The sequence below is a fragment of the Lontra canadensis genome, unplaced genomic scaffold (assembly GCF_010015895.1).
Source record: "Lontra canadensis isolate GAN:19392208 unplaced genomic scaffold, GSC_riverotter_1.0 scaffold2, whole genome shotgun sequence".
Taxonomy (NCBI): domain Eukaryota; kingdom Metazoa; phylum Chordata; class Mammalia; order Carnivora; family Mustelidae; genus Lontra; species Lontra canadensis.
In genome coordinates, this window is record NW_022630996.1 from 1,446,457 (window position 1) to 1,461,422 (window position 14,966).

At 36.4% G+C, this 14,966-nt stretch overlaps 1 protein-coding gene across 1 annotated transcript in view; it reads right to left on the reverse strand.

The window, feature by feature from the left end:
- The window catches only part of CNTNAP2 (contactin associated protein 2), a 1,928,204-nt gene that overhangs the window by 1,052,143 nt on the left and 861,095 nt on the right, over positions 1 to 14,966 (reverse strand). The window contains exons 6-8 of the mRNA XM_032866749.1: positions 11,155 to 11,339; positions 5,294 to 5,437; positions 1,368 to 1,632 (exon numbers count right to left, since the gene is read on the reverse strand). Coding sequence (XP_032722640.1) covers positions 1,368 to 1,632; positions 5,294 to 5,437; positions 11,155 to 11,339 — 594 coding nt within the window. The remainder of the gene's footprint in view (positions 1 to 1,367; positions 1,633 to 5,293; positions 5,438 to 11,154; positions 11,340 to 14,966) is intronic.

Sequence of the window (14,966 nt, forward strand, 5' to 3'; positions counted from 1 at the left end):
AAGCAAAACTAACAAAGCAAAAACAGAAAAAGCAAATCTCTAGGTACACAATGGCTTTTGAGTTCAATAATCCAGACACACCTCTGATATCATGGTCCCTATATCTTCCTTGAATCCTTCTCAGTAATAGTCTATACAACCATGCCCTAAAGAAACACAAAGCCTATTTCATGCAAGGACGCATATGCTTCAGCAGGAAATATTCTGTTAGTGAACACCAGTTTAAAGGGCCACAATGTTAACTCCACAAACCTTCCCAGAGCGCCTCTACTATACCAGGTGCTCTTCCATATGCAAGAACAGAAGAACAGGCAGAGCCTATGCCCTCAAAGAGCTGACAGCCTACAGGGAAATGACATGGACACAGACAGTGTAACGTGTTAGAAACCTTATCGAGTTTCCAATGGTGACCCAAGTGAACATGGAATATTTCGACATCAGAGTGAGCAGCCATGCAATTGACAATTTTTTATTACGAACTTCCTCTCTCAGTATTTGGTACATTTGCACAAGCTGCTCGGTTAATGTTAATTTTCTCTATCTTCTAAGTAGTTCTTCACAAAATAAAAACATCTACTGCAAGGAACATCTAAAGACATTTGATGAAAACTTTTAGTCTTTAAGAGTCCCCTGTCATGACTACTTTTTGTCGGCAACATCTCACTTTGCTATCTCAGCTTTCTTTGTATCATATTAATCAAAGAATATCCCAAAGTTGCTACGTTTGTTCAATTAACAATATTACCCAAGCCTCAGTTTATTAGACCGCTGTGAAGTCAATTTTAAAAATTACCCTGTCAAACCAAGACAGTCAGTCTTCCCTCAGTTGATACATACATCTTTTCATTCCTCTTTGTACTTACCTCTTGTTGTTGTTTTTCCCAAAAATCTACATAAATTTAGAAATCACTTTGAGGTTTTGATTCAAGCAGTTGCATATATCTTTAAAGTCATAATTAAATTAATTTATACTTGCTACTAATAGTAAAAGGTATTTGAATGTCCATAAAGTCAAACAGTACCAGGCACTCTTATGTCCGTAAAATAGACATTCTTTGTAAACATAAAATATTCACCTAGAGTAATGTCCATGGCCCTATTAATGTGAACTAGCATGTAACAGCAAGAGAAGATCTTGGTGCTCTGAGACAGTCTCAACCAACTTTCTTCCTCGCCCACCCCTCACCCTCTGAGCCAGTTTTCAAGATTCTGTTATTCAATCAATACTCCGGGCAGGCAAGTAAGAATCTCACCGAGTCGGAACCCAAACAACCTCGAGCACGCAACACCAACAAAACAAAAGCAATGTTAGCTGTGGAAATCCTAACAGCAGTTTCAGAACCAAACAGCAAACCGACTGCACTAACCTGAGGAGATATCTATTTGGCTCATCTTCGTCTGCGTGACATTGATGTGAACACCAACTTTGCTTTCCGTGAGGTCAATCTCCACATTGCCCAAATTATCTGCAAACTGACTGAAAAGCAGAAGACCATTTGGGTTCCAAGTCCTGAACTGGAAACTGACTGAAAACAGGTCCTGGTTAGGCCGTCCTGGCACCTCCAGGTAACTGGTAGCATTGAAAAAGACAGGCACTGTGTAGGGCTCCACACACGAGAAACTCAAATTTCCCTGGAAAACAAAAGAGCGTGCTTTGAGACAAATGCAAACAAAGCTAAAGGCTATGAATGTCAGTGCAGAGCCTGAGCTCGTGCCAAACTCGTAAACGCAGCACCGTGATTTAGGTTCGACACCCAGATAGGCCAGCATCACTCTACTTGCACGGTGTGTCTAACAGGGCTCAGCAGCTGGCTGTCAAGATGAGGAATTAACAAGAACCATCTACCATGGAATCCACAGACTGACAGCCTGATGGGATGGGATGTGTCCCTGTGTGGTGGGCGTGAGTGTAAACCTCTGGACTTTCTAAAGAGGGCAGAAAGCTGACAATGCCTCAGCCAAGAAGGAGATGCCACCATCGTCTTCTGGATGGCCTATGTTCAGTGTTTATTCATATTACTAGTCTCACGAGGAACTACGGTCATTTGGTTGTTATTTATTCATTGATAATATGGGATAAATATTCTTGGTTTTTATCCCCATACCTAATATATATGAATTAATATTAACTGGGTAGCATCAGCATAATTGTGATTATTTCAGACTATTGTTATATTAAATTCCCCTGAAGTGTGCATACATTATAATGAATTCATGCCTCTGAAAATAGTAGTATGAATGTACAAAATAAAAACAAACTTGTGATAACTGAAGCCTATTCCTTTCTTCTTACTCTCTCTCTATTCTGTTCCAACAAAAATCCGATTTTCCATTCAGACACACTAAATGTTGTATTCCAGTGCGTAAGTACCTTCCTTTTAAAGGTCTGGAAATCTAGGTTTGCTTCTGACTTCTTTTATCCCACCGTAGTATTCTGAGCAAGACTTTGTTCACATTTTCATCTGGTCCTTCAATTACTTATGCACAACAACATGACACCACACGATATCTAGGTTTAGATGGATTGTTCTTGCATTTCAGCACATTAACCATTACAATCAAGGCAGGCTGTCCCTCTGAATTAATATTCAAACTAAATTTGCATTGTAGCTTCACAGGTAATTATTTTTAACTACTTACTTTTACTGATGAAAAGAACTGCCTTTGCCTAATAATTAAGATGTTATAACTGACCACATACCCGTGTTGTGGGGAATGTCTCCCAACAAAATTAAAGGTCCTTTCTGGGTAAAGGTGCTGACTCAGAAGTGAATGTATAATGAGGTATTGGCGGGGGTCATCAAGAAGACTTTGACTGCCAGTTAACCTGTGGGCAGGACAGAACTGGAGATTCCTCTGCTGTCCTCGAAATGTGTGTTCCCCACACCAAGATACAGGCTTGAGCTGGAGATGTGGTGTTGAAGCTATGTGACCTGGTACTGAACTGGTGATGGCCTTCTGTATCCATAACTGAATCCAGGTAGGACCTCTACATAAACTTTTAAGACGTGGCAAGCGAGTGCAGAGATGTACTCATCTTGTGGCTTCCCAGGACAAGCCTGGAAGTTCCCTTGCTTATTAAACCTGCCACCTACCAATGTGGGATGGTAGGTCTCTTTCTTCTGTCTCTTCCTGCCTCTGGATGCTGGTTGCAGATTACACCCAAATAGCTGTCCAAGAGGCTGTGGACAAATATTAGGGAATGGTGCGTGCATGGAGATGAGTGCAAGATGAGTGTTGAGTCTCTTTCACTGAAATACAACCACCTGATATTTTTTAAAATATTTTAATTATTTATTTGATAGAGAGAGAGATCACAAATAGGCAGAGAGGCAGGCAGAGAGAGAGAGAAGAAGCAGGCTCCCTGCTGACCAGAGAGCCCGATGCGGGGCTCAATCCCAGGACCCTGAGATCATGACCTGAGCTGAAGGCAGAGGCTTTAACCCACTGAGCCACCCAGGCGCCCCAACCACCTGACATTTTTGAAAGCAAATGTTCTTCATAAATATTTGTCCTTGTACAGTTGCTTACAAAATGTCCCACTTTTCTCTAGTCTGTCTAAAATGTTAATATGTACATATATTTTTGTTTAAAAGTTTATTCTAGGTCTGCTCATTCTATTTCAATAAATATGATATAGATAATTTATGCTTTACTAAATATCTTTATTATTCAAGCTAAAATAGCACTTACAACCACAATATATTTTGCAGTTAAAGTTGCTCTAGGATTGAGCCTCCATAGTAAAATTCTTCGTAATTCAGGTACCTAATGAATGCATCTCAGGACCAACTGGGAGGTTTGGGCAGAAATAACATTTTACCTCTTCTTAAAGGTGCAAAAAATAGAGAAAGTATTCTGATGATTTGGATTCTGTACCTTTTTATCTTAAGCAATGATTTCTGAAAAACAAAAAGACCTGGTGCCATTTTAGCCAAAGCTTAAAAGAATGTATGTATTAATACTGCTCTAGGTAAGAAATAACATAGCATGTAAGGAGACAATGACCTCGGGGGTCATACACTGTAGACCCACTCACATTCAATCATCTTGGAAAGTTATTTTTCCAGGCAAAATCTCAGGGTTTGTTTTGTTTTGTTTTTCATCTACAAAATGTGTATAGCATCTCTACTCACTTTGTAGTACTGTTCTCAGATTGTCTTAAAAGTAGTATTCCTAGCACAGTGCCTGCTGCATATAAATGGAACTATTACTATTTTTCTCTATAGCCAATATATTTTATGAGATAATTTCAAAGTTCAACATTTTATTCAGTACAAATTTATTATTTTGAAGAAAAATAATTTAGCAAAAATTTCATGTTAAATTATTATTTTATGCCTAATAATTTTCATACCCAGCCTGAACTCCTGTTTATTCATGAGGGGATTTCTATTTATCCAATCATTTTGTGAAAACCCTAGGCTCAAATGTGGGCAACAGACCATCAGGGCTCTTTGGGAATACAATGCAAGCACTCCTAACATTATCTACTGCCAGTGGCTCTCAAATGTGGGTCTCTGGAATCCCAAACTCTCCCAAAAATAACACTTGTAGGTTGAAGTTAATTCCTGTTCTTGCAGATCCATGGGGAACACATACTGAACTTCTCAGCTGTTATCTTTCAGTGATCCTAATAAGTGTCATAGGGAGGCAGGTATGTTTGAAATAGTTAAACCTAGGAATGACTCACAGCAGAGCTAGAAGAAGATCACTATTAAGTCTACGCCACGGCTTTCACTATCCGATGGTAGTCGATTCTTATTCAACTGCCTATACTTAGTATGTTTTGGGCTTTCACAAAAACTGTATTTATCTGGATGAATTATCTTTGGAAACAAAGAAATGAATATGGCAAAGTTCCTGGATATAACAATTTTAAAATATAGAATTAAATGACAAGCAAGAAGGGAAGAGTCATATATAATAAGACATCTGGAAACATGATGCTGCCAATTTACAGGCGGAACTTCAGGGACAAAACAGACACTGAGGAATGCCTGAGCCATGTCCCTCTGATATGGGGAATCCAGAAACACTGGGTCAAAACCCTGTGCCCCATCTAAGTAAAACTTACCATTTACTGTAAGCTAATTTAACTCAAAAACCATTATTTATTCCAGAGTATATCCACTATCTACTTTTTTAGGTTATTCTAAAGTTAGTTTTACACTGTGAGCCCAACATAAGCATGATGGCAAATGCTATGACGACATTGTTGTTGTACAACACTCCAGAAAAAAACAAAATTTCTTTGTTCTCTGAACTGCTATTTTGGAGCGAACAATCTTACCACATTTGAGGGCTCTAGTTTCTTCCTTCTCGCAAGATCAGTTATGTTGATACCATTGTAATTAATGCTTTCCATGCAGCCTTTGAAGTTCTTTCTACTGCTGGAACTTGGCTTCCCAGAGAAAGGTATGCCTCCAAATGTTATCTTTGAGAAAAGAAAAAAATGTAAATATTCACACTGTATTCGACTTAAAAAAATATTCACAATAAATTAGACAAAACTATTTTTTTTTAAGATTTTATTTATTTATTTGACAGAGAGAGATCACAAGTAGACAGAGAGGCAGGCAGAGAGAGAGAGAGAGAGAGAGGGAAGCAGGCTCCCTGCCGAGCAGAGAGCCTGATGCGGGACTCGATCCCAGGACCCTGAGATCACGACCTGAGCCGAAGGCAGCGGCTTAACCCACTGAGCCACCCAGGCGCCCCTAGACAAAACTATTAATACAACCAAAGTCAGTTATACAACCAACGTCTGTATATCTCTCCCAGAATATACAGACAATTTTTTCTGCCTCCAAAATCTGTTGCATATTAATTATGCTGTTATGGAAGTATACAACAGTATCATTAATTCTGTAAATCAGACTATTAACAAGAAAATAGCAATAATCTTTTGTAGCCACTCAAAAGCATTTCATAAATTTTCCTGAAATGTTTTAAAAGATTTTATTTAGCAGCCTTCTTTTATTGCATAATACTAAAAACACATTTTTATGAATATCAAAGACATACTACTAATAAGTGCTTCTAGTCATCATGAGATAAACCAGTACTAATGTAATACAATGATAAACCCTATGTACTATGTAGACTTATTTTAATCTAAATGACCATTAAAGTCAAATAGTCACTAGACTAATTTTTAATATAGAAAATAGTTCAAAAAGTCTCATTATTACATTGTTTAAGAATATATTAGGAGATGGGGGCTTTATTTGAGCACTACAGGCTTAGAGATATCATAGGTCTTCTGAATCCTACGGAATAAGGTGCATGCCCTTTACTGTGATTCTCTACTATCACCTATAAACAGAAAGGATGTCTTTTTCCTTATATCTTTGGCCAAATTACAGTACCATAGTGTCAATTTCCTATAATACAAAATTATATTTAATATACGTATTGCCATATTGACATTTACTGCTAATTGTGAAACAGTGGTAAATAAATCTAATGCTAACCAGAGCTCTAATACCAAGATATATAAACCAGATGTTATTTCTCTTTTCATTATTATTCAATGTTACCATTATCAACTTTTCCTATAAAGCTCTGAAAATGAAAGCAAGAGTTAACACATTTTTGAATGTCAAGACTTCATATTTGAAACATAGGCACAGATCTTTGTGTTCTAGGAGGCCATTAGCAAATTATGTTCTTTTATTTAGTGTCATGGCATTTTAGATGCTTAGTTTTTGTGAAAAAAAGCACAAATTAATGATAGTTTATGAGATAATATAAAATAATAAAAGACCTCACTTAAAATAAAATTTGTTAATAATGTTTAGTTGAATATGTATTGTTTGCCATAGAGTTTATATATGAAAGAAGAGAAAACTGAAAATAAATATATAAAAAAGAATTAAGAAATGACAAAAGGAAAATTATACAGTAATCTAAAATAATAGAATTATTAGGAAAATATTTTCAAGGGGCACTAAAATGAACTTACTAGGTACTAAATAAGTATACATAATACCAAAGGTAGGACTTATTGATAATTTATAATTATGTGGAATGCTTTATTTCCTGCCTATAGTTCATTTTACCAATTCTTTCCTAGTTGATGGTAATAAAAATCTACACTTAACAACATGCAGCATCAAATTTTAAACATTATTACTAAATACCAGTTTAAACATACTGTCTCATTCTTTCTCCATGTGCTGTCGGGATGATGATTAAAAACATTCCTATGTTCCCCTGCTTTCAGCAACCCTCAGCACAAGTCCTACATCACTCTCAGAGGTGCCCTAGTGAAGCAACACAGGCTCAGTTTGCCAGATTTTCTGACAACTAAGAGATGTGGGTTCAAATCCCAATTCCTAATGCAACTAATCCTATGAAAATAGGTTGCCGCTTCTTCTGATTATGTATTCTCATCAGTAAAATGAAGTAGCTGGGCCACAAAATATTTCCTGAAGTTATAATTATTTAGAAAAAAAAATTGTTGCAATTGTTAGATTACTCACCAGATACTCATATAACTCCTACAACTGGCTTATTAATGATATTATCATTCAATAACAGCCCTGAGCTTAATGAAGTAATCATGTTGATTATTTTGTTAGCTACCGAGAGTTTACAAAATGTGGCACAGACGGCTAGATACTTCTCAATGTCCTTTTTCCCTACCTTCTTTAGGAAAACAAGAACGCTTTTCAGCTATGCACACTGCAGCCAGTATACCACATTTACCAACCTCTCTGAATCAAGTTTCGGTCTTGCAAGATTAAAGTAGTAAGACTGTGTGACTCCAAAAACTATAATTAAAAGGGGAAGGGAGCACAACCTTCTTTACTCTTCCTTCCCACTGGAATGCAGGACGGAATGTGAATAGTCATCTGGGGAGTGATTTGCGATGGGACTGGAGCAGCAGCAAGGTAAAAGGAGTATGGAGTCTTAATGACCATGATGCTGCCATTTGAGCCGAGGGCTCCCCACCTACAATTACCTTTTATATGGCGGAGAACAAACAAGCATCTGTTACATGCGGTCTAATTAATCATAACTGATACATATGGTCATTTCTATTACTTCCTATCGCCTCCTCACATAATAATGCTATGACAAATATGCTATTACATTAATTTTCCAAAAGGGGACTATAATGTGTCCACTGTCACACAACCAGTGAGGAGCAAAGAGGGACTCAAACCCAGGACTTCTGTTCCAGTTTGAGCCATGCAATTGATTCTCTAGTCCTCCCTAGTTTCTTTCTAAAATCCTAGCCTAGTTCTACAACTACCAAGGGGCATTTCATTCCACTACCTCCCAAGCAGAAATGTATTACAAAGGCAATGGCCTAACATCCACAGGGTCTATCCTGGAATTTAGCTGAAGAAAAGAGAGAAGCCAGGCCAAGCATCAGTGTGCGGTTCTGCCCTTTGGCTGAGAAGAAGGATGTGTATCTGTTTACCTTTGTACTTTCTCAGGGTACCATGCCGCTAGTAGCTTGCCTGCCCATGGCGTTTGGCACACTTTGCAGTATAATTGGGCTCCAGGAGGTGATAAGGTGAACTCTTAAGCCACCTTCCACAAAAGATGCCCACACTGAGTTAATTCAAAGGAGCAAACTTGTTTTCTACTGCTTCTTTCATGATGTACATCTCTAGGAACAGTGCTAGGTATTAACTTACCCCTATGGTGCGCTGAATCCTGCTCATACCAGCTCATGAAAACAGACAGTTCAACAGAGCCATTGTTAAAGACAAATTACATAGTTTCAGATTACATTACACAAGTAGTAGCTACTAGGAACTCATCTCTATATTTTCATTAGTATGTACAATCTTGAGATTACTTATATGTCTACATATGACGGGAACACCCTATCACAGTATGGTATAATATATTTGGTCTTTGTTCCCAGTTCCTGGTACAGAGCCCCTAAAACCCTTGGAATGTCCTGGGCTATAGGAATGTTTTCAGTTATTCGTAACAAGCCTCCTTTGAGGTCTGAGTCTAGTTACTACATGGACGAGTGAGAGAGGTGTGTGTGAAAACACTGAGGGACTGACTCAACTCAATGGACTCGGGATTCTTTATTAGTAAATCTGACTTTCTTCCCAGGGTCTCCCTCTAACAACGTCTCAGGCGCTGTCATCTACAGCTCAGGTTCTCAAAAGTGTTATGTATATTCATGGCCTTCAAAGTGTCCGTGAAACTGCTGACCCTGAGTGTATGCATGAATATTCATGAATTCCACCACAAACTCAATACAGTCTATGACCCCAAATTTTTAATTTTGGTTTTTGAAAATTGGAACTGTGTTTGCCCATTGCTAATGTTCCAGGATCTCTCATCTGTCCTGTGGTACTTCAAAGTTTATTAATGGAAGGTGAATAATTCATCTTTAAGTTCTCTCATACAGTGGGAGATAAGCCACCTAAGCCAAGAAAGGTACTAATTTAGAAAAAAAATAAAACTTCTGGGATTTTCATATTCTTTCCCTTGCAACAATCATTATGCTTTAAGGAGATTTTTTGTGAGGTAAAGTTATTTTCTGATAAGCTTAAATTTATTTTAATGTTAAGATCTCAATATCAGGGTTTATATAGCATAATCTATTTTAAATTCCTATTTAGGAATATATATATTCACCTCACAGAAAATTTAGAAATTATTTAAGTATATAAAGAAAATAAACACAGTTGTAAATCCTAACTTTTTCAATTATCTTATCATGAGCCTATTTCACATTTTTAAAAATTCATGTAAGATACTGATTAACACATATACGTGTGTATATATACAAACAACTTCAAAACTGGGGACAAGGCACACTGAATTTGTACAGGAAATTCATAGGGTCACAGCCACCATACACTTGCTATTTTTAAAGGATACGCAAAATATTTGACACGTTCTGGGCAGTATGGGAAACACTAGCTTGAGCTAGTTCACCATTCCAACAACCTGCTACACTGCTTTTAATAATTTCCTGTCCTAGTGAAGGTGGGTTTTTTTAATCATTTCTCTCATAAAAACATGTCACATAAAAGTAAAAGTGGAACAGAAGATGAAGATGGCAGTCAAATGATTCCAAAATCTGAGGAGTTGTACCATCAGGGACACTCAACCCATCAGCAAGTAATCACTGTTATTTTAAGAACTAAATAAAATATATTTTTCATTTATTTTATCTGTATTTTTTAGTATCTACCAAGTCGTTAAGACATAAACTTTTATTAAGTTGTCTGACTCTAACTATTACAGAATGGTCTAGGACAGCTGTGGAAAAATTAGTAACACCCTGAGGGTTCCATGAAGTAAGAAAGTTTAGAAACCCCTTGCTAACTAGTATTTCATCCTATTTATTTTCCTGCTATGCTCTTTTTGTTCATTTAGTGTTATCCCTTTTCTCTTGGAATATATAACACTGTGATGAACATCTTACAGAACTCTTATCTCTATATTTGATTAACATTTTTGGTGGGTATTTTAAGGTTGAACTGCTCTCTAAATAATTTATTAAAAAACCTGAAATGCCTATCTGTTTAATACAGGAATATACAGTTTTTAGGGGACCAATATGATTATTTTTTGACCTTTGATAATTTGGAGGATAAAATATGTCCTTTTATTTATGGACAACCTCTTAAAATATTCTATATTTTACTTTATTTCTTCTATGATAATTATATCCAAGAAAATAGAACCCGACAAAAGAACTATCTATAGTCATAAATGGTCATAAATGACAATATAAATCAGAACTCGGGATTTCTTAGTCAATATTTTGTAACAAATATTAGGCAATGCTGTATTTATAATATATTATCTATTCTCAAGAATAATAGATGATTTATACCATAATTAACTACCAATGGAAAGATTACAACTTATATTTGTTCTGGACTTAATAAACTGCCCTGCTGACATGATAAATGGTCTGCTCCCTTTAAATTATTACTTTGGTACCAAGATTTTTAAAATATTTCAAATACTCATAATTACAAACTTAGAAATGAATAAAATGACAGTGTTAATAGATTAGGCCCTCAAGTTGAAAGATAATTTTTCTTTGGAAAATAAAACAAATGGGGCAGGCAGGCATGTGACTGACAAGAACACAAAGAGCCAGGAGGAGACTGAGGCAGCCACTCAAGATGGAGGACAACGACGCGTCCCCCAGCTCACCTCGTAGTCCAGGTCCAGGTAGTCGAACTCTCCATTGGTGCGGAAGTGCTGCACGCCCCTGTCCAGGGTGAGGTTGATGCTCCGGCCCTGGCGCTCAATGACCACGGAGTGCCAGTGGTGATCATCCAGCAGACTTCCAGTCGTCACGGACGTGTGGCCGTAGATGGGGCCGAGCTGGTTGCTTCCTGAGCCATGGAAGGAACAGAAATGAGGCAGTGACACCACAGCGACCCTGCGCAGTGGCCAGCTTCCATCACAGCCGTGGGCTGGCACTCCACTCAAGTCCTGTCCACTGACGCTAGCGTGGGGGAACCAGCATGTAACTATGCTTAACAACAGTTTCATATTCAAAATACATAAAAGCTACTAAAGATGGAAAACATCTCCTTTAAAAAAAAAAAGGAAAAAAGAGTATGAGTTTTTGTTTTGTTTTGTTTTTACTGTGCCATGAATTCTGCTAAGTTTGACAGGGTCCTTACAAAGTCAGTGTCCCACGGTTCTGGAGCCCAGTGCCTGGATTCTCAGGCTGACTCACGACTGCCTTGTCCTATGATCACAGGCAAGCAGGCAGCTTCTGTGAGCTTACACTGCCTCATACAGGAGAGAAATGGAGAAAATCAGGGTACCAGCTTTACAGGGTTGCTATGATGATTAAAGTAATTAGTACATGCAAAGAACTTAACCAACTTCTTGGCATACAGTGAACATTAGCTAAAAGTTACCTGTTAACAGGCTTTTATTGTTGCTATTATTTTTATTATTGGTCAAGAAAACAGCATGACACTTTCCAGTTTTTACTGACTCCAAAAGCAATAATTTTAACCACAATGTAATATTTAACAGCATAGAAAATTAACTCAAGTTATATTTTAAAATAAAAACTTGCAAAAATATGTATGAAGCATTAATCTAGCTTTGGAAATAGATTTCCATGGCAACAAGACTATAAATGAGAGTGAAAGGTTGTGAGAATCCAAAATGTTTACTAAGGTCATCTCTGGAAACTGTTTACATGTTTTATACTATCTTCTATTTTGTCTAATCAAGTACTGCTTTTCATGGTCAAGTAAAATTAAGTGCTATAAAAATACAACATGTTTCAGAATAAATAGTATCACAGAAACAGGAGAAACACACATTTGATTAAGGCACTGAATTATTTCCTCTTTTTTTTTTTTTTTCCACATTTAGGATACTAATGCTGCCTATACCTGACATTTTCTATGTCTTTTCTCGATCAGATTTTCTTTCCTTCTGATGGTGAAACCAAATGTGCCTGTGACTGGGACTGTGATTATGACTGTCTGTTTACATGTGGCAGTGGGGCAGAGAGGGAGAGAGAAAAGTAGGAATAAGTCTAAATCAAAGTATACACTCTATTTTACTACTTTAAATTACTTTAAATGACTAGAACACAAAGTAGCAGCTAGATATGCCTGATATTGAGGTAATGGCATTTTAAAAGGCACAATGGACATACGAGTGAGAGCATTTCCATGACTGTCATAAATTCCAATCAGTCAATAAAACTCTGTAAGTCAACTGCTTTCCAGTGAAACAGTAATGACTTTTCTCTGAGGTCAAAGGCTCAGACACTAGTTTCAGAACAGTAATGTCACACCTATAGAAAGCACGGTGGCTTTTAAAATGTTCTTCTGCGTGTTTCACTTTTAAAAAAAAAAAAAGGAAAAAGGTTTGAGAGAAAGTAAACATCCTTAGATATAATTCAATTGCTCCCAGTGTGTATGCATATTTTTTGTATGCATGTTTTTAAAAAGTACTTACATTTTGTTTTCTGATATCTACCCCCAAGCCTCCTATTTCTCCTTATCTATTAAGAATCCTTCAAAAATGTTTTAGGGCTATTTTTTCCCCAGGCAATACATGAATACCTATACTAATTATAATAGAGAATTTTATGAAGAATTAATAGGTACAACATTAATCACTCATTTCCACCAGTAAACATAGTTTGGTCTATTTCTTTCCAATTTGTTTCCCTATAAATATATTTAATTATATACATATATAGTTATGTGTGTATATATAATCAATACAAAATATTGAGATATTATTTATAATATTTTATACTACAGTTTTAATTTAATGTTTTATGGTATTTTCTATAGAATTAAAATTTTTCACAGACATTTTAAATGCATTATAAACATTTTTCTATATGCTTAGCTTTTTTTTTTTTTTTTTTCAATTTTTGACATTGTGATCAACATTGCCAAGTATATCCTTGGACTTAAACCCTATAGCCATTTCTCATTATTTCCTTATGATTATGGGGCCAAAATATACAGGCAATTTTTAGATATCTGAAGACACTGTCAAATTGTTTTCCTGAAAATATTTTCTGATGCAAATAGCAATACAAAGAATCTTGTCACATACTCAATATTTATATGATTTTTAAATTGATTTACTTAACAAAAATTAGTCATTATTTTATTGTCCATTAATTTCATAGATAGTGCAGTTGAGCATCTGTTGTTCATAGAATACTAACAATTTTTCTTCTATGCATTACCTTTTATGTCCTATGCTTACATTCTTAGAGAGTGGTATAAATTTTTACTCATGAACGACATTAAACTTCCGTATTTAACATTTGCGTTTTTCAAGTTTCACATTCATTATGATTTTAATGTGAAGAATCCAATATTTTTGTGTAATTAAGTGATCCAGCTTTCTCTGTGATTTTCTTCTTCATTTTTTTCATATAGAAGCTATTATTTCTATCAGATCTGAAATGAGTAGTTTTATAATAAAGGGCAAATATTTACTGATACTGTATCAAGTATTAGCAACAAAAAAAAACCCTAATGGAAACTGCACTTTTTAGTATAATACTAATTCTCAAAGTAATAAAATTTAATACACAGAACACAAGCCATATTCGGGAATGTCTGGACCACTCAGACTGATTAGCAAGTCAAAAAGGCAGGATCTGTTTTTGTATTCTTTTTTTTTTTTAAGATTTTATTTATTTATTTGACAGAGAAAGACAGTGAGAGAGGGAACACAAACAGGAGGAGTGGGAGAGGGAGACACAAGTTTCCTGCAGAGGGGCTGGATGCAGGGCTTGATACCAGGACCCTGGGATCATGACCTGAGCCAAAGGCAGAAGCCACCTAGACACCCCTGTTTTTGTATTCTTTTTTTTTTTTTAAAGATTTTATTTATTTATTTGACAGACAGAGATCACAAGCAGGCAGAGAGAGAGAGAGGGAAGCAGGTTCCCCGCTGAGCAGAGCCCAATGCGGGGCTCAATCCCAGGACCCTGGGATCATGACCTGAGCCGAAGGCAGAGGCTTTAACCCACTAAGCCACCCAGGCGCCCCTGTTTTTGTATTCTTACTCTCAGTTTTGTGGCTTTCTACTGGGATGAATTTAACATGTGAACTTTAGCTATTAATATATTTTAGATATAGTGTTTTTGTAGAATTCTGTTATTATTTACAACAAAAAAATTTATGGAAGGTGTGATGCCCTCCAAAAACTTCTTGCATAAATCCTGACATTTTTAGCCAAGCAAGAGACTTAAAAACACTTAAAAACAAAACAAAACAAAAAATTACAAAACAAAATGGGAACTCATTCAAGTTCAACTCATTCTCCAGCCAATACTTTATTTCTCTGATTCCTGATTCTCTGATTTCTAGTTAGATTTTGTTTGAAAATTCAGTTCCACATTTCTCATCTTTTCTTAACCTATGTCAATAAAACCACTGTCCTTTCTATTCCACTAAGAGAAAAATCAACAGGAACCTCTACAGGGCCCAAGCCAATATTCACCTGCCTGT